Raw genomic sequence first — 19,221 nt, 5'->3', positions numbered from 1 at the left:
CACATCCAGCAAGTATGGACGCTGAGGTATCATTACAGTGTCGTTTTTAACTAAAAATTCACGAACAAGTAGCGAAGCGTGAGTCAGACACATTCACCGACGCAAGAATGAAAAAATCGCGTCAATTGGACCAATGAACCCGCGAAATTGCAAAATTCCTGCTACTTTTCTAAACACATCACATGCGCACTCGTCCCCCTTCGAAACGGCGGAAGAATTCGACCACTCGCAAGGATCTGCAGTCCTGGTAACACCTTCCACGCATATCCCCTCTGGATAGCCCTTAACTCCATGTACGTACATGGTACAAGTGCATCCCCCACAGGCGAACGCTCGCCCGTTCATTGTCGCTGGATGGCGGCTATCCCCGTCGCGACATCTTCGCGCTATCCCATGGAAATGTAGGTAAGGCTACCGTGTGACCTCTCTGTCCCAGGAGACCAGGAACGACGGGAACAATTGATAAGGAATCACCAGCTCGTTGAACGCGTCAGGGATCATAACGAATCTCAGGGTCACTTGGGAAGATGTCTCCTAAAAAATGATTAATCGAGGAATGAATGTCCTCGCGTACGTTGGCAAATTTATTTCCACCCGAATTGCAATTTTTTTAATATACAAACGCTTCGTATTGTCGATTTTCTATTTAGAGTCGATTAATTATTCTTGCAGAGGGTTGAAATTTATATAATCTCGCGTTAGAAGGTGTTCTTCGTTTTAGAATTGCATGAAACGTTGGATTCGCATTGACGAGTGGTTTTGAATATCTGATGTAGGTTTTAAAGAAGGATAGAGATATTAAATAATTGTACAATTGTTAAAAAAGGAGGTAAATACTAGAATTTTAAAGGTGGGAAGAGTTTAATGATTGCGAAACAATTAGTCGAATATCCCATTCTTGAACGTGCCTCGTAATTCGAATGAAATCTCGCGGTTAAACTCGCAAAGTGAATAAAAAATGGCCGCGGTCCACGCCTGTTGAGCGTATTATAAAATTGGGTCGAACAAGTTTCGGTAATTATCGATACATAAAACAATTTCGCAAATCGTTTCGAATATTCCTTTTGTTGTTCCCGTCGATGCTGAATTGTTCTCGTAATCGTACGATGCATAATTATCTGCGATTGTTACCGCGAAGGGGTTAACATATCGGACGCTCCACGCGACGCGGGTGAGATATGTTTTCACGATGTAAAAAGTAGACGAAACCTGTTTACTTGAGTATTAGGAAAGCATGCAGTTGAGGTCCTGGAAGGATATCAACAGGATATCCTTCCCTACTCTACCAACTACAAAGTGCACCCACTTCAAGCATAAAATATGGCACTTTAAAAGAAAAAAATTGTACGCTCCACATTTTAACGCTAACATTAATTACAAAATTGAGTCAAACACATTTCGAGGATGCCACTTGTTACAATAGGTGTGAAATAATATTCAAGCGCTATTTAAACAATCTTCGATCTATTTTTTTCATTTTTCTTAATTATTACTTTCATTTCCCGTTGTATTCCCTCCGTTTATTTTAAACCGAACCGCCATCGTTAAAACAGGCATTTCTCGGATGACGTTTCGGTTTCAATTGGACGCGCAAGTGGGTAACGCGTCCATGAATCAGGATTAAAACTTTTCAGACGAGTCGGAAGGAAAAAAGCAGGCTCGCGCGCGGAATTCGACAGTCTCGCTGTCAATCCTGGATCAAATGATCCAGAAGATTACGCAGCCTCGCCGTTTTGTTTGCTAAGACGCTTCAGGAATTAGCAAGTCTAAGTCTTAAATGACGGGATTATGTAATCCGGAAGATTATTTAGAGCGGGATTAGGCGCGAGATAGACATTAGGTAATTAATTTTACATCGTTGCAGACTGTTGTGAGCGTTCTCGATAAACGCGACCAATAGAACGGTGTCGTTGCCTAGGCGATCGAGTGGTACAAGCAAATGATAGCTAAATCTTATGAAAATTTCGTATCAACTAGTTTGAGTAAATTTTTATTTCGAAGCTACGCTAATTTTAACGAGCGACAATTGATCAAACGTTTCATCGAATGTTTAACACACTTCCATATTAAATTTCAATATACAAGTCCCTCTCTCTCCCTCTTTCTCTCTTCACAGAAGTCGAACATTATTTATATAATTGATTACATTCGCGTAATTCTCTGCGTCCCTTTACGAGCTTTTAACGACCTGGCAAGAACGAATTCGAGCAATTGGGCACACAATAAAAAGGTTAATAAATCAATCAATTCTGTGCTGCAAGGAAATCCTTCTCCTTGAACTGGAGAACTTGACGAAACCATCAATAAAAGGATAGAAATTCTGTACAAATCAAAGATCACAGTCGCATGGAAGATATTTGCTACAAAAAAGATTGACAGAAATAGTCGCAAATTAACTGCACTTAGCTATTAGTTAGAAGCTGCAAAAATATCAGCTTCATTTTTACCAAATAAAGCAGAAAGAAGTAGCTAAGAAGATAATAAGGATCATTAATAATAATAATAATAATAATAATAATAATACAAAAAAAGAATCTGAAGAAAACAGGGGATTAAACACGCGAGTACGCTGAGAGACATAAGAAAGAAGAAGTTGGGTGGGGAAGATATTATACGATGCGTAAAACTTCTGCGTAAGGACGAGACGTCCTCCGATCCTGCTGTCCTGGTCGCTAGGGTCCTACAAAAGCCCTTATTTGGGTCGTGAACCATTTCTAGATTCCAGAACGTGCTCCAGGATACTCACGGCTCTCCGTCTGTCGTCCATTCATAAAAATAAGACGCCAAGCGCCGGACAAAGGATCCCATTTGCATACTCCTCGGCTCAACAGGACCCTTTGCTCAAGGGATGGGCTGATACGTCTGGGATAGGACACTTTCTGCGGGAACGTGCGCTCCTAATAGAAGGGACGTCTAGTAGGCCTACAAATTATTAGAGACCGATCGATACTGCCAATTCGACGCTTGTATTCGCGACAAAAAGCGAGATTCTGGCGACATGGAGAGAAGTTCAAATTAATGGCCAAAAATGGCATTTGATTATTAAGAGGTGGAACACAACAGATTATACATTATTATTTAAAAACTAAGATCATTTGTGAGGTTATTACTTGAAGGGACGAATGAAAATCACCATCAATTTACTTATTCATTATTTAAAGTCAAACATCACATAAATTAACAGAACCTTGAAATAATCGAATAAATGATATTCAATTAACTTAACCAATCTAATATAGACTTTAAGTATTGATTTTTATTTCAATTTGAAGTTATTGTTATAAGCGCTAAATATGATTTTCACATGTTTAACAAACACACGAATATATTGCACATAATGCACACAAAAAAAAAAAGAAAAAATAATTTTAAAAATGTAGGAGAACACCATAAACGTTCACCGTCAGTCGCTTCGTCCATTTCCTGAAGCACCCCGAACGGGATATCCGGCTAATATGTTAACACGAGCCGGGAAGCTTCGGGAAAGGTAAAAAAGGGTAGGGAATGACCCTTGGGCACCAGGATCGCAGGACAAGGATCGCTCGCGTCCACATTCCAGTCTGTCCACGCTGGAAAGTCTAAAAATCCAGCAGGATCAGGCCCTCATATCCTGCGACACCGAGATGACGACGCCCACCCTTTCACCTCCTGCTACCCTAGTGTCTTTGTCCGCTCTTTATCCCAATTCTCGCGTTAAAGATGACCTGGATCCGGGCGAAATCCATCGACAGAGAGAGGAGATCGGCCTTAACTGCAAGGAAATCGCACGCTGCCGATGGTGTAAACGCTTTGTATACGCTTCTATCGTTCCTCTGTTTCTGCTCGTCGGACGCAACAGGCTAAGCGCCGCTCCTGAGGACGCGCGCCAAGGAGGACCGCCACCCTTAGCCCTCGCCAACGTTCTGCTATCCTGACACGAGAAATTTGCCGCGGTAATCTGTTCAGAACCTTTCGAGTTCATTGTAAAACGCGTCTTATCTACGTGAAAAATTACTCCTAACGTTTGGAGTTTGATTTTGGATTGGATTTGGATCGAGTTCAGCGTGTTTTTGAATTTCTTTGATGAACTAGGATATTGCCTAATGATTGTTTATGAATTCATAATATGTATTTATTACTCGTCAAGAGAGAAATGTTACAATTGGACACGATATCGTGTAGAATTCGTTTCTTAAGGAAGTAAGAGGGAAATGAGTTCACTCGAAATTTTGCTTGGCCATTTTTATCTGTCCTGTCGCTTGATTACGGGCGTCGCGCGATCGTACGCGTCAATAAACGTCAATAAACTTCTTCAAGCGGCGTTTATTACAACGTATTCGAGAGTACGCTCGCGCATACATCGGAGGTTATACGATCCAGGGATTTATCGTCGTAGTGCGAGTGCGAGGTTTTAGACACCCTAATCCCGAGATTCGTTTCAGGGACAAAATGGCGAGATTATACAAACCCCGGATCATTTAATCCAGGATTAAGATTATGGTCACAGAGCAGCGAGCCTTCGCGAATATGTCCTCGCATTTTTCTTCGCCGCGGCGAGGAACGGGGGGCAGGAGGTGGGGGATAAAATCCATATGGGACTCCATGAGTTAATGCACTAAGGAAGATTGTTCCCGGCCAGAAATAAGCTTTTATAAATATTCCTGTTTCAACCGTAAAATCCTGGCTAATCTTTCTTTCGAAATACGTACGAGCCACGGAACAAATATGGCGCGTGCCGCTACATTGATCGATGGTTATCTTGTTAAATAAATATTCAAATCGTTAACGTTATGGAATAATAAGAATTTCTTCTGAAGAGTCAGACTACTTTTTAAAGTCGAGCAACGCTTTATTTCCGGTACCAGCGTTGGCTCACGCGAGGGACGCATTGATTTATATGAAAATGCGCATATCGAACGACGCCACTGCGGCAGGATCATTTTGTATGGAGAAACCAGCTAACGACCAATCTGCTATACCGTTAGAGTACATCTCTAATCCGTTTCCCCCGTTTAATTGGAAGGCCACAGGCTGCTTGAGATTTTTCGACGTCCTCGCGACGAAGTAAACCGTTCGGTGGCAAGCTACATACGTCAAGAAACGCTGCAGCGCGCGGATTCCAGGATGGCACGTCCGCGGATAAAGAAAGAAAGCGAACGCGGCCGCGGCGCTCGGCATTTTTCGACAAGAAACGAAACAACCGCGATCACGCCGCTTGGCGCGTCTCGATAACGGTTTTTGCAATCACCCTCGATGCTCGAACGGTTAACAACGTCCATGACAAAAATAAGCAGCCCCATCAGCGCTTTTCGACGTGAACGGCGACGATGTGACTCTCGCGATTGGCATTGTCTGTGGAGCGTTGCGTGCCAACCCTGGCAGGGGTGGCGAACGAACAGAAAATCCACGAAAACACCGCGGCGTTTACCGCAATCGTCACCGCGCGTAGCCCTTGTCCCTTTCGCGAGCGTCGAATATTTCCATAGAAAACCGCGGCGAGCAGGCGCGTCGCGTCGCGTACACTCGCGCCTCGACCCCCGACTCTCGCAAAGAGGATATCTTTCGAATCGTTCGTAGAATTCCCGTCGTATCAGGACGGGATGTAAAGCTTCGTGGGGGATGAGCCGCTTAGCCTCTAAACCTTGTGTGCTCTGCCACAGTCCGCCCCCGTCCTCCCCCCGGCGTCGCTGTCCCTGATCAACCCCCGCGGTCGTCTCCCTCTATCCGCCGCCACCCTTTTGTACGGACCGTCGTCCTTGTCCGTGATACCCGGCACGGTTGTGGGCGTACGCGTGTACGAGACCCGGGCGAGCGTATACGCGGCCCTACACGGGGATTATCCAGGTTCTGTATTCGTGGGGATTATCTTTGGCCGTTGCATCGATGTGTCCCGCCGCGCGTATACACGTGGCTTTGTGAGCGTGTAGCCAAATCCTTTGGCGGCGCTCGACGCTCCCGTCTCGCTCGCTCTCGCGCGAGTCCTGACGCGCGTCCACCGATTCCCCCTGTCAGGGTGTGCGGGATCGAGCGCCGCTGCAGGTGCACGCCGTTGCAAATGCACCGTGTGTGCGCACTGCGAGCGTGTACACGCGGGCCACGTACACTTCAGTCACTCGGTTTTGACCGGACTCCGCGCCGCGTCCCTTGCGAGCGCACAGGTAACTCTGGCTGCATCGAGGATACACGCTGCCTCTGACTGGTGTGCGCGCAACCCCCGACCACCTCCTCCCCAACCCACCTTGCCCCTCGGAAGGGTACACGTGTACACGTATATGGTCGAATCTGGGATTAATCCAGGATTATTGGTCGAGTGTGCGCCGCCCGCCGCCCAAATCCGAAATCCAACGCACACAACTCAGCTAATCCTAACCCCCTTCCAGCCCCGCCAACCCCCTCTGCCGCGCGTCTCGCGCTCACGGCTGCCAGTGGAACACTCTTGGCACATCCTGTGTGCTCCACGACAGCCGGGGCATTATCTACAGGGTGGACGTCGAAGTATACCGGGGAACTTTTTCTCCGCGCCGGGACCGATTCTGGTTTTAAAACATCGCCTCGCGTTCGAGTCCTCCGGTTTCAACGGCGGACGGTCGTGGCGTTCCTCGCAGGACGCCAGGTTCGTAAGTCAGATTCGCGCGTGAGTTCTATCGAGGTTCGCGAACGGAGTAGAATTTTTAATTATCGATCGATTGTTCTTGTTTTGTTTAGACGGAAGGTGAGAGAAATCCTCTCTCTCTGTCTCTATCTCTCTAGCTCTTTCTCCCGTGAATGCATGAACTTCCTATTTGCTAAGTACGTACGAATTTTTAGCGAAAAGTTTCAGTTCGATACTCGAGCGGATTGTTTCGAAAAGTTCGGATTATTTCAGCGGGGATAAGCAAACACCAGATGAAATGTTGCCCGTTTCTAATGTTACGAATAATATCGCGGATTTAGGCGCAGCCGGCGTGCATTTTGATAATACGCGCGCGTACGGATCTTTAAATCGCGTCGAGCTCGTGTCACAGCGCTATTTATGAATACAATTTTCAGCCGTGTTATGCGTATACAGTGTGCCGTTTCAAAAAAATCTGTTTCACACGGCGCGCGATGTATGTGCCTCATGTAAATGTAAAATATTTGCAAATCGATAATCGTTGTACTTTGATGGCATTCAACGTCGAATATTTACCCTCGATTAGCAGTAAGAGAGGGTAGATATAAAATGACATACAGTCGCCTGTGCATATATAAATAACGAATAAAAACCCGTTAAATATTCAAGTATCAACGCACACATCGTTAATATTATTATACATATACATTAAATTATTATTAATAGTCATTTATAACGCATATACATTGCCTCTAGCTTTCTCTGTGTTGTAGAAAATGTTGCAGCATACATTTCGACTCTCAAGATAAATTAGATCCGTCATATTTCGTCCTGAAGGAACAAACGTATATTTACTTGCAGTTAAAAAATCCGATGCCACTTGGAACTCTTGGAAGCTCGTCTCCAGGAGTGGCAACGCTGGTCGTTCCATTCTCACGGGAAATGACGAAAAAACTGCTAATGCATCGAGGTGAATCGTAAAACGGCGAGTGAGCGCAAAGCTCATTGAATGACAAACAATAGGCAAGAGGATCAAAAGCTCTGTTTCCAGGCCGGTAGCGATCTAAATGGAGTCGGAGAAAGGGTTAAACGTCGTAACGAGTCGAATCGTATGCTGCAAGACGGTGTAGTACATGCTCGCGGATCGCCTAGCCACATAGCCAGGGATTCAAATTTAATCCGGATTAGTTTGCAAGGGTCACAATATCCCTCCCTCCCCTTCGCCCTCTTCTCGTCCCTCCTCGCATAGAAGACCCTTTACGCATACACGGGAAATCGCGCAAAGGCCTTCGCGTAGGTAAAACCGAAACACGTGAACGAACACCCTATTATCCCAAGCAGCAATTGTCGTCCTCCTCTCTGGCGGACGTGGAAGACGGTTCCGTTTCCAGCTAAGGATTCTCTTTTGAACGCCATTTTCTCTTCTGCGTGATAACTAGCTAAGTATCCTGTCCTTCACTTAATTGAATGGCAATTAAATGTTTCTACGGACTGGTTGCAGGAGTTGTGTCACTCGGAAATTTTACTTTTATTTCTTCTCTTGAACTGCTCTCATTGAAATATTATTGACGGGGTGGTTTAAAATAATAAAAATGATAGTTTTAACGGGGCTTGTGCTCGAATACTTTTTTGAATATGATATCTGGACGTGCATCGCCGCGAAATAAATAAATAAAAAATTATTTCGAACTTCAATTTGTGCTCAGCTCCTTATACGCTGACAAAGTCATCGATAAAACGGTCGTACGAACTGATACACGCGCGTCAGTCGATTTTCTCTGTCGATCCTTGAAGTCTCGCGTGGAATATCGTGAGATTTAAAAAGAAAATGCCTTAAACGACGGGCAAAGTCGCGATAGGAGCCGACGAGGAGGCGGGCGAAGGGAACGGACGGTCTGAAAACCGTGGATTAGTCTTGACGCTGAAGATTTAAAGAGGATCCTCGGAATCCGTAGATTTAAGAAGTGCGTGCCTCCACGTTTTCCCGTCCCTGCCTTCCCTTTGCCCCCTCGTCGCACGAAATTCGAAGGGCAAATATGTACCTTTCTGCTCCCTGTATTTCGACGATCACCAGTTCCTTACCCTAAGTCACGATCATGGGAATTCCACTCCAAGATGGGCGTATATAATATTCGATCGTCGTGTCTCGTCGAAACGCTTTTATACTTTAAACTTGCCAAGAAAATATAGTAAAACGAATACAAAGTACAAATTTCATTTTTACTTAAACGATATGAGAGAAGTTTCAGTGCGAACTAAATATACAGAATCTGTAAATTGAATATTCTGTGAACAAATCCGCTATAAGCGAATCGACTTGATCGTTGTAATAAAATGAAAATTAAGAACGAGAGAATTACGTTCAAAATCCCAAGTAGTGTGCCACGCGTGGCGAAATCCTACTTATTGTTAACCGCGCGCTGCACCCTGCGCTGCTCTGGCTTACGGAGCCTTGGGTGCTCCATTATAATGCAGGCGTGCGCAAAAAACGTTGCAAATTGTTTTCCTCCAAAACGAAACCTCGAATGCAATTCCGTCGCTCACTGATTTTCGTCCCTCATTTTTCACCTCGCAACCCCTCCCACTTTTTTATACGACACTTTACGTGTATACGTATCAATTTAATAGCAGACGGATACATAATTGGGGTTATAGCAAGCAGAGAAAGCGTATTATTCCATTATGTAAACATTTGACCTCATATACCAATGATTACCCAGGAAGCGATTAAGGGCTTGGGATCGTCGATGCTAGCGTACCTACCCTGTCACCCCAATATATACACACGATCATTTATTTAGGCCGTTACAGAACTTTCTAAACGATCGAAGATCCTCTAATTAGGAGAAAATCAGACAGTCTGTTCATAATTGCCCACACTAAAGGCCACGAATTTTCTGCAAACACTGCTGCTCGATTTAATAAAAAAGCAGAAGATACTTCGTAACGTTCTCATCGTACGAAACCAACAGTACATCTACGCTCGTCTATGTCCGTTTCACGTAATCGTAATTAACCTTAATGAAGACGAAATTGTCGCGACGCAACCTTGCAATGTAAATCGTGTAAAATTATAATCGAGACGAAGGTTTCGATGCTAATCTACGAGGGTTGCGGCGAGCGTACACCTCGAGTTTGTTACCACTTTTGTAACGCTTGTCAAGCGAGAGATCGATACGTCTCGAAGTCACGCGCGGACCCCGGTTTTCGTCCGCCCCGTGAAACGGACGCGTGCAAATTGTTTCCACCGTATTATCGAGGATCAAGGAAATACCGCCGATAGTCTATCTCGTTTACGAGCTTTAACGAGCCCTCCGCGCCGACCTCCGCGTCGTCCGCGCGCTCTCGCACTCTCCGTCATTCCCGTTGGCCATCGCGCCTCTACAAGCGCACCGGATTCAAGTTCTTTAACTCGCGCGTACTACGTACGCGTTACGATCGTTTAACGGTTCCTACGTTCTTCAAACAGTATCGTCGGATTATTTTTATTGTTGGAGAAGGACGCGGGATTAATTGGACGATCGAGATAACCGTTACGCCGCCATTATGGTACCAGGAGTTGGTGCAAGTGTGTATCAGAATCAAATGAAACTGATGTACACTGGCGCATATTACGTAAGCACGTTTGATAGCTTTTTTTTTCAAGCAAGGATTAGAAAATTAGAACGATCGTGGAGTTCGCAGAATGTTTCGCGTGCTTAAGTTTCGACCCTTCAAATAGGCGTTCACATTTGTCAAAGACGCGATGTACGCGATTGTTCTTTTTATTAATGGCCGAATAAATTACAAACGGCTGATTGTGCATCCAGCGAGAGGTAAGTGGAAAGACGAAACTGCTCGAGTTAGCATTTACCGGTGCGCAAGTTGGTAACCAACCTCCATTATGTTATACGGCCGGATAATTTGATTGCACAGTCGACAGTGATAATCTCGGCCGAGGTTCACGACGCAGACGTGTTAAAGTCGTTTTCACACGACCCGGTTACTGTAAAGGTGACTTAATTCGCTCGACGTTGAAGATTTACGACCACGGGGGTACGACACGTGAACGATTCGACGAGATTCGGTGTAATGGGGTGTGCACTGTTGCTGTTGAAAATGCAGTTTGGGGAAAGAGAGCGAGAGAACGAGACGGAGACGAAAAAAGGAACGGTAAGATTCGCGCACTGAATTTATTCCGATGGAAACCGTTCCCGTATTTCTTTTAATACCAAGAGCAGCGTGTAATCCAAAAATGACTTTGAAAGAACTTTTTGTAAATTATGATACTTGCTTCACGTTGCGTTCAACTTCGCCTTCTAGATCAATTATTAAAAGCACAGAATGCGACAATTTCCATAATCCTTCTCCTCTCAAGAATCATCCAATTTATGTATAACCAACACAAAGTTAATATCTGCATAAACCAAAAAAAAAGTATTCAACGAAGAAAAAAGCAAGAGACAAAGTAATCCAACCTGTGACTTATAAAAATTCATTCGAATCTAAGCAACGATTAAAGAAATAATGATGAAAGTGAATAGAGACGACACTCACCGGTGCTGGAAGTTGATTTGCTGAGATCGAATCCCTCCTGCTTGGGGCTGACGTTCGCCTCTTGCTTGGGGTGCTGGTTGTGCGCGGAGAACGGTGTCTGGGGCGCGCTGAGGGGTGTCTGCGATTGATGAGGATGCACCGACGGTGGCTGAGGAGTGTTCTGCGGCTGGGACTGTTGGGACTGGTGAGACTGGGGGCTCCTCGGTAACGAGGACACGCTGCTGGGCCTCGAAGGTGGCGAAGCCTTGTGTGTTAACGCCAAAGCCTGGCTCTGCAACCAGAAACGTTTCATTTCCGATTAAATTCTGTTATTCATCGACGCTAGATCACCGCCGTGGATCGATTACGACCATTAATGGTCCTATCGATCACGTACGTCGCCGACCAAGAAATGATCGTTAACGATAACGTTAACGATTATTATTTACGTTTTTACGGGGCAATTAGATCGCACACGTGAAACGAACGGTTTATAGGAGCGACGAGATATAGATGAGCCGTACCTCTTGGCTGTTATTATTATTTACGTAACGTGCATATTAATAAATATTACTCATGTTTATGTATACGTGGAAGGCTTTAATGAGCAAAAAGCTGTAAAATGCGTGTAACGTTTAAGGATGTATAAAGCACGTTACATGTTATAATTTGCGTGCGTTGCAAGAGTCAGCGAAGACTTGCTAGACAACTGTGAAAGTCATTATAAATGTTACCTTTTAACAAATGAGCAGACGTGGAAGGCCGATTCAACGAGGAAGTTTAAACATCTCACCGGTTCAATAGGATCTTTTATCCAATTAGGCGCATAGAAAAATCATTAATCATCGTCAACGTATCGAACGTCATCAGATTCGTTCCTTTTACTTGTCGTTTGTTGCAATACGCGCAAACTGCACGCGAATACTTCGTTCATCGTTCCTCTCGATGCATTCGACACTGAGGCGGAATACAAAATTCTCGAAAACCCGCGATGCCATACGTATAAAACGATCGAAGGTGTTGCAAAAAATTGAAGAAAAGAATACTTTCCACCACTCGACACCAGCATCGAATTTAATAAGGCGAAAAGCAATCGATCCCGAGCAACCACGGAGCGTGACGCTGGTATCAATGAAGTGGCAAATTCGAACGATTGCTCGCCGCTCCTCGCAAGTCGCGCGCGCGCGTGTACGTGGCGTACGTGGTGGCGTAGGACAACGGCGGATGGAAAGCTGCGAAGTTAATCGCGCGGTTTAATAATAGACGCGAAAGAGAGGCAGGGTATAATAATTTGGCCGTTAATTCCGCCGTCGACGAGGCTGGCGACATTAGTCGAATCCGCGACGATTCGGTCGTGTATCGAATGTAGCCGGATGATCTAAGCGTTCTCGCCGATGAAATCTGAACACGTGCTCAATTCAGACGGCCGCCTGCTAAGGCATAAGCGCGGGGACTTAGATTTATGTATGAGTGAACTGAACTTAACACTAACGGCTAAGCCGTTCACGGTGTCAACGAGGGTCAAGTGGGCCCAGAATGCGACAATCCTACACTACGGCCGAAGTGCGAAATGCACCGCGGCGGCGGGTTTTCGTTCTCTGAAAACTGGATCGTCGATGACGCTTCTTCCGAGGAACTGTATGACCAAACCGGACCGAGGAATCGTTTAACCCTCTTACGCGCGCCGCGCCGATCGTCGCCGCCGCCGCCTCTTCTTCGTTTTCAATTCCCATCGACGATCGCCCTGGACGGCACTCGCGGCTCAACAACGAACATTTAGAAACGGAAATCGAACAATGTTTCAACGCGGCGAACGATCAGAGGTTGAAAGGAAATATCTTTGCGTGGTTCGATCGATCGGCAACGATCTTTCCTGTGGTCTCTTTCACGCGTGAATTACAGTCAGTCCGCCATCTTTGCAGATTTTGGTAGATTGATAGATGGTTTACTCGTTGCGAGTGGAATCGCTCGTGGAATATGTTTCGTTACAGGCTGAGCGATCGTGTGCGTGGCAATTCGACGTGTTGACGTTTTAATTGAGTAATTAAATTGATATATTTTGTGGCGCGAGTGTCGTGAGCACGCCATGATTGAAAGGATTGACGTATATTTGATTGATTATAATTAATGTATTATTTGATCTGACACATGGTTCGGTGGAGTAAAGGTACGGATATATTGAACAGTCTCTTGTTGGATCGAGATTAAAGACTGAACGAGCCTAAGATCAGCTGATCTGTTGTACAGTGGCTGTTTGAGAATTCAGAATGGATGATTTGCTAACGCAAGGAACACGTAGTACTTACTTGTAGTTTGCGTAAGATCTGGCACACACATTGTGAAATTACTTAACGTTATATTATATATAAATATTAAACGAATGCATTAACGATACGGCGCTTAATCTTCTATAATCAAATTAAATTATCTACAGAGAGAATATAAATTTTGAACAGCTATTGTTACATTTTAATCGGCCAGAGGTATTTATCGATCGGATGAAGAATTATTGCTTAAGGTTAAGTACGTGTCAGTACTGTTCACGATTTAAGTATCCAACCTGATACATTCTTTCGATCTCCCGATAAACCGCCGCGATAGAGTTATTTTGCTAGTCCATTACGGATAGAGATTTTCGTTTCTCCCAAATTAATAGATCCAATATCAGATTAGATCGGCGATAATCTGCGATAAAGAACGCGAACCAGTAGCCTTTAGCCGTGTCATTTCTCACACCATTCTACGTGGCTTCCCCGCGCGAGCCGGTTCAGACGAATTTTATAGACACTCGAAAATATTACTAATTGCTCCACATGTTCTACAGATGGAAATTTACCGCGAACTAATCACACCCACATAAAAGCGTACGTTAATACTTAAAAAACAAGTTATTAGTTCATTAGATGCAACACGCTTCGAAAGAAGCGCACTTCGAAAGAAGCTTCGTACAATTCACATTTCCCCTCGACTAAACACAGACCAAATATCCTAAACGCAAATACACCAATCTCTCCAAAATCCCAAAGAGTTACGCGTAGACGCAGAGACACCTAGATCGAGCGACAGCCTCTCAGCGATTCCTCCAAACGCATCGATCACCTCAAGCTTATCGAAACGTAATCGTAGAGAAACGAAGCCTCACGATCGAATGAATATTCGTCGAATCTATGCCAGATCGGCGGAGAAAACCGAGTTCGGGTCGGTGATTTTTTCACTGGCCCGGACTGTACCGGGGTACCAGCTACTGTTTCGGGAGCTGCTTCGAGGTATGCACTCGCAAAAAACACGTCAGACCGCTGAAGACCCGGGTTTGAAAGCCGAAGCGGGACGGAGGCCAGAGGGTCGAACGAGGACGGACAGTGGCTTGGTGCAGGGAGCGAGAAAGAGAAAGGGGGAGGACAGCGCGAGAGAGGGTGTCGTTCCCTGGGCAGAGGAAGAGAGGAGCAAGAGAAAGAACGAGAGGAGAACGGGCGACGGCGGCGAAGGAGGAGCCGAAGGAAGACGCGTACAGAAGAGGAGAGGCTGACGAGGACATCTAGAGGTGGCGAAGAGAGGAAAGGAACGCTGCTGGCATGACACCGGTGTGTAAAGTGCCGGACGAGGGAGGAAGGCAAACGTCCGGAGGTGAGCGTGCCACGGAGGAGGACGGAACGGTGCTGGTCTCTCCTTGGCTCGTTTCCACGCGAGGAATGAGGATGAACGCGAGCGGGCCCTGCCAGCGGGAACGCATAAGAAAAGGCAACAGGTGGATGGGGTTAGCGGCTTATCCGGCTAACGCCCCAAGTGATATCGCGGTAACTTGGACGTGACGCGAAAGGGGATGCACCGTTCGCCGTGGCGGACGCGTGTTCAGCCTCGTTGATATTCCCGCGTGCACGACTTCTGCCCCGCACCAAATTGCCAATAATAATTGTTTCTGCGCGGCGATGGCGAATTTTTCGCCGCCTCGAGGACGGTTTATCATTCCGTTTCAGAGAGACATTCTTTTTTTTTTTATTCTTTGTTGGTTGCGGAGTGTTCATTCGAATCCGCAGAATGTATCAGGGTTTTGTCGATGAAGGGTTTCTCTTTTCGAATCGAGCGAGTACTGTTCGTTTGTGAGGAAAATATTTGGGTGAAATTGACCGAGGAGCGAAAAGGGAAACGTTGATTTTGATTAATATCTGCTGAGTAAATGAAACGTTTATTTTTTTGATTGAGAGACAGTAGAGTTTTCATTTCTATCCACTGAGGAGACGAATATTAGCTGTGAATTGATATAAATGTCTCTGTTACTGTTGTACACTTAATCTTTTCTATAAGATTAGTTTCTAATTCTCAAACAAAACTGATAATCTACAATTCTTGAATTCATTTGCAATAATTTGGAGTTCATATGTTAAATCAACCAAATTTCAGCGGCTCTTCCTCTGATTCCTTTAAGGAAAATATTTAAAACAAATACTTTTATTGGTGCTACTATAGACGAAGGCTAGCAAATAAGAGAGAGGGAGAAAAAAAAGAAAAAAAATAATCGAGTTCTGTTGGAATATGCAAAACGCAACATCATCACGAATTAATACCAGCATCGCAAACAACGGTTCGACATCGTTTATCGGCGGATCAGCTTATCTACCGGGTGTAACAGAGATACGCGTAGACGTTTCCTGCTTGGATGTTTCCCGTTAAGACGATAACCTTAATCGCCGGCTGATGTAAAATTCTGCCTGGTCCTGAGTCGAGCAAAGGTCCCGGAGACTCCGTGAATTTATTCCCGACGCTTCTTTCTAAACGAGCTCCCGTGATTTTGCGCTAGAAATGGCCGACCTACGATATCCAACAATCGCGGTACTCCGATCCGTGTATATTTTTTTGTACGAAACACGTTACGCGTCTTTCCTTGTAGATCTCGCGCGTAAATTACGAAGCCTTCGTCCAACCTCTTCGTTTATTTCCTCGAATTCCATCTTTCATTCTTGCTACCCGAATTTTGGCAATTTTATCACGTATAAATACTTTGCTGATATTAAGTTTTAAGGAAGTTCAATTTCTTTTAGAGCAGTGCGCATTGATCTTTACGTAAAGGTAAACTTAAATTTTGGAAGCTGCTTGTTACATTATTATGAATGAGTTATTTAGAATTAGTTAAGCCTAGAATCGAACAGAAAATGTCATTTTAGAGATCTTCAAGTTGAGACGTTAGTGCAGTGCAAATACACATCGATTAATATACTTCCAACGACACCCAATTAATATAATAACTTTACCATATGCAAGCACATTCCCATTTTATACGATTATTAAGTTCCATGCATTTACAACATTTAATAGACGAAATACTTAACTCGATTCCAGAATAACATATTGGAAATATTCGCTGATAATTAATTCTTACAGGAGCACAATACTCATACAATCAATCAGTTTGTAAGCTTATGAACACAGTTAGAACAAGGGAAGACTATTTATGAATGAAAATGTAGAAGAAGCAATTATACAGTTCACCAAAGAATTTAGAAGTCCATCAAAATTTCTGATAAACAGACTCAACGTCGCCAAGAAGAACCACCCTAAGGGTGCATGGTTTAAGAAACTAGCACCATATAGAAACAGTTGAACCGAAGAAAACTCCAACAGTCCTAATCTTTGGTCAAGGAAGACTCTCTACTTGAACTATCAATCAATTTCTATATCACGTCGCGTCTTCTCACCATTTTCTTTCTCATCACTGTATCCACTCGATCGCGAATAAAATGGCGTCGATGGATGCGACTCGAATAATCAAAACATACTCTAACTCGCGTATCGAGATGCTAGAGCAGAAAAACTGTTCGCATCGATGAACTTTATGGACACGCACGAAGACTTTGCAACAGAGCACACGTCAAATAAAACACATCCAACAACGGAGACATATTGAATCGGAATAATACCAAAGCTGATCGTAGAAATCTCTATATTAATCAACGATGAAAATGACTCGAAGAGGTATTAAATCAACGCGCACCGCAAGAAGGCCGTCATTTTTTCTATTCGCGATATTTTCCATTTATTAAACTTGAATTATCGCGGATATCGATTCCGTGCTCTCGTTGCAGATGATCCAGACACGAAAGCAGTTACATTATTCATTAACGAGAAAAAAAGCAAAGAAAAAGTGCTGCGAGCCAGTAACATGTTACAACTAGTTCTTCATATTTTGAATATTCACCGATTCCGTCGCGTCTTATTTACGGTTATCGTCGATCGGCTACGAGCAATTAGACGAAATCGAGTTATTGCTCCTGAAACACTTTTCACTTCCGATTATCGTCGATAGATCCCCGATCGAGTATCGTCGACCGATGCTGGTATCGGTTTTTATCGGTTATCCATGGAAAGAAATTAAATATCTCCGTCGTCCACGTTAATCGTGCAACATTCTAATCAGGCTTATCGAAATATCAGATGGCCGATATCCACGTACAATAATTGGCCCTCTTCCCGCGGCAGATAATCCACGGATTGATGCTTCCACGACTACGTTACGTAAACCGCTCATTCTGTTGCTACCAGATGTTCACTGCCTTCTAGCCATTTCTAAAAAAAAAAAGAAAAAAAGGTAGGACTGCGTGAAATAGAAAGAGTATCGTTCTCGATCGCCCGTGGAATACGATCGACATACCGTCGCAGCTTGTACCGTGAGCGATTCGATTCGAATCTGCGAATAATTGGACTTTATATTTATATTTATATAAATTGCTACACAATTTTTAAATTTTATTTTGATGGTTTTTTTTCTCTGTGCAAATGCTTGTTAGCTCTTATACGTACATCTTGAAGTTATCTAAGTTAGTTATTTTTATTTGCCACCAGATGGGATTTTAAACTCGATATTGCCTATAACGAGATGTAAAATGAATAAGCAATTATGATAATCGAGTTTACTTTAAACATGTTCAGATTTTTTCAAGTCTACGCGCCCGCGATATTTAAGGCTTTAGATTTGATACAATTCAACAATTAGAACAATATTATCGGATGATTTATCTCATTAGTGGTGGGCAAACAACGCGGAGTATCGTGGCTATCAAAAACCATCGCGTGCAAGCATTTTTATGTAAACAAAAACGAAGTGATAAACGATGTTCTATTTTAAAACTTTATCCACATCCATCCTGTTTAGATTAATTGTCCTATGCAGACGCATTCGCGTAGTACTGGGCAAACCTCGTTCAGATTACTCCATCAACGCTGTTTCTACCGAAGACGTTAAGAGACACCTTTCGAAATTTCCTCTTCAAATTATTGTCATCATCCAAGCGATTTTTCTCAACAAAATTGTACACTTCTTCTACAATGATTACTGAATCACTTATGCGTGGCATATTTTTCCTCTGATCCCTTCTCGATGCCAAAAGACACCAAAGGAAACAGTGTTAACTACTCTTCTTCTTGATCAAAGTAACTCGATGCTACATCAGAAAATAGAAACGAAATAAAAATAAAATCGTTGCCATTTTAGCTGTACACATGATACTTGAAGCATTCTTCATTCACAGTACTTGAAATAACCTTAAATGGTCTCAAATAGAATACGTTGATTCAAACAACTTAAGTCGAAAGTGTCTTCGATTTTTCAAATTCGAGACAACGAAATTAAGCAAAGTTCGAGTCGAAGCTCGAACGGAACAAAACGATAGAGTTCAAGTAACCTGACTGCTCGCGTACGACGCGAAGGTGACTGGTGGAGGGAACCAGCAGAGGGAAAAGCGGGTGTAAGGAACCGTCGGGAAAAGGGACGAGGAAAGTTGTACGTGCATTTGATGTATCGGCTTCGGCGGCCGGATAGATGGATTACAATCATTCCGGTAGCTGGGGTGGTCAAATACCGTGACCATGCGTGCCTCGAGCCTATACTCGGACGTACACGCACGCACTTTCGAGCGCACACGCGGCCTCGATGTGTGCGTGGCGCGGTACACTCCTGCGTGCAATGCGGCAAGGACGCGTCTTCGGCTACCGGAATGCGCTTTCTGTCAATGGAATTTTCGAGCACCAAATGCGAGCGCACTTCTATTGCATCGTGGTGCATCTGACGAGTTGGATTATCGCGTTGATTAGGAGACGTTCAAGAATCGCGGAACCGACTCCTCTCAATCTTTATTTCATCGTAC

At 44.2% G+C, this 19,221-nt stretch overlaps 1 protein-coding gene across 3 annotated transcripts in view; it reads right to left on the bottom strand.

Annotated features, from left to right (window-relative positions):
• Window positions 1-19,221, bottom strand: part of Dve (SATB1_N and homeodomain domain-containing protein dve) — a 52,946-nt gene that overhangs the window by 30,986 nt on the left and 2,739 nt on the right. For 2 of the 3 annotated variants that reach the window (XM_076896659.1, XM_076896661.1), the window contains exon 2: window positions 11,108-11,378. In XM_076896659.1, coding sequence (XP_076752774.1) covers window positions 11,108-11,378 — 271 coding nt within the window. Of the gene's footprint in view, window positions 1-11,107; window positions 11,379-17,531; window positions 17,645-19,221 lie in introns of all 3 variants that reach the window. The other variant, XM_076896660.1, reaches the window with a different exon arrangement.

The sequence above is a fragment of the Xylocopa sonorina genome, chromosome 6, assembly GCF_050948175.1.
Source record: "Xylocopa sonorina isolate GNS202 chromosome 6, iyXylSono1_principal, whole genome shotgun sequence".
NCBI classification, from domain to species: Eukaryota; Metazoa; Arthropoda; class Insecta; order Hymenoptera; family Apidae; genus Xylocopa; species Xylocopa sonorina.
The sequence above is the reverse complement of the archived record's forward strand: the minus strand, read 5'-3'. Positions and strand labels throughout refer to the sequence as shown.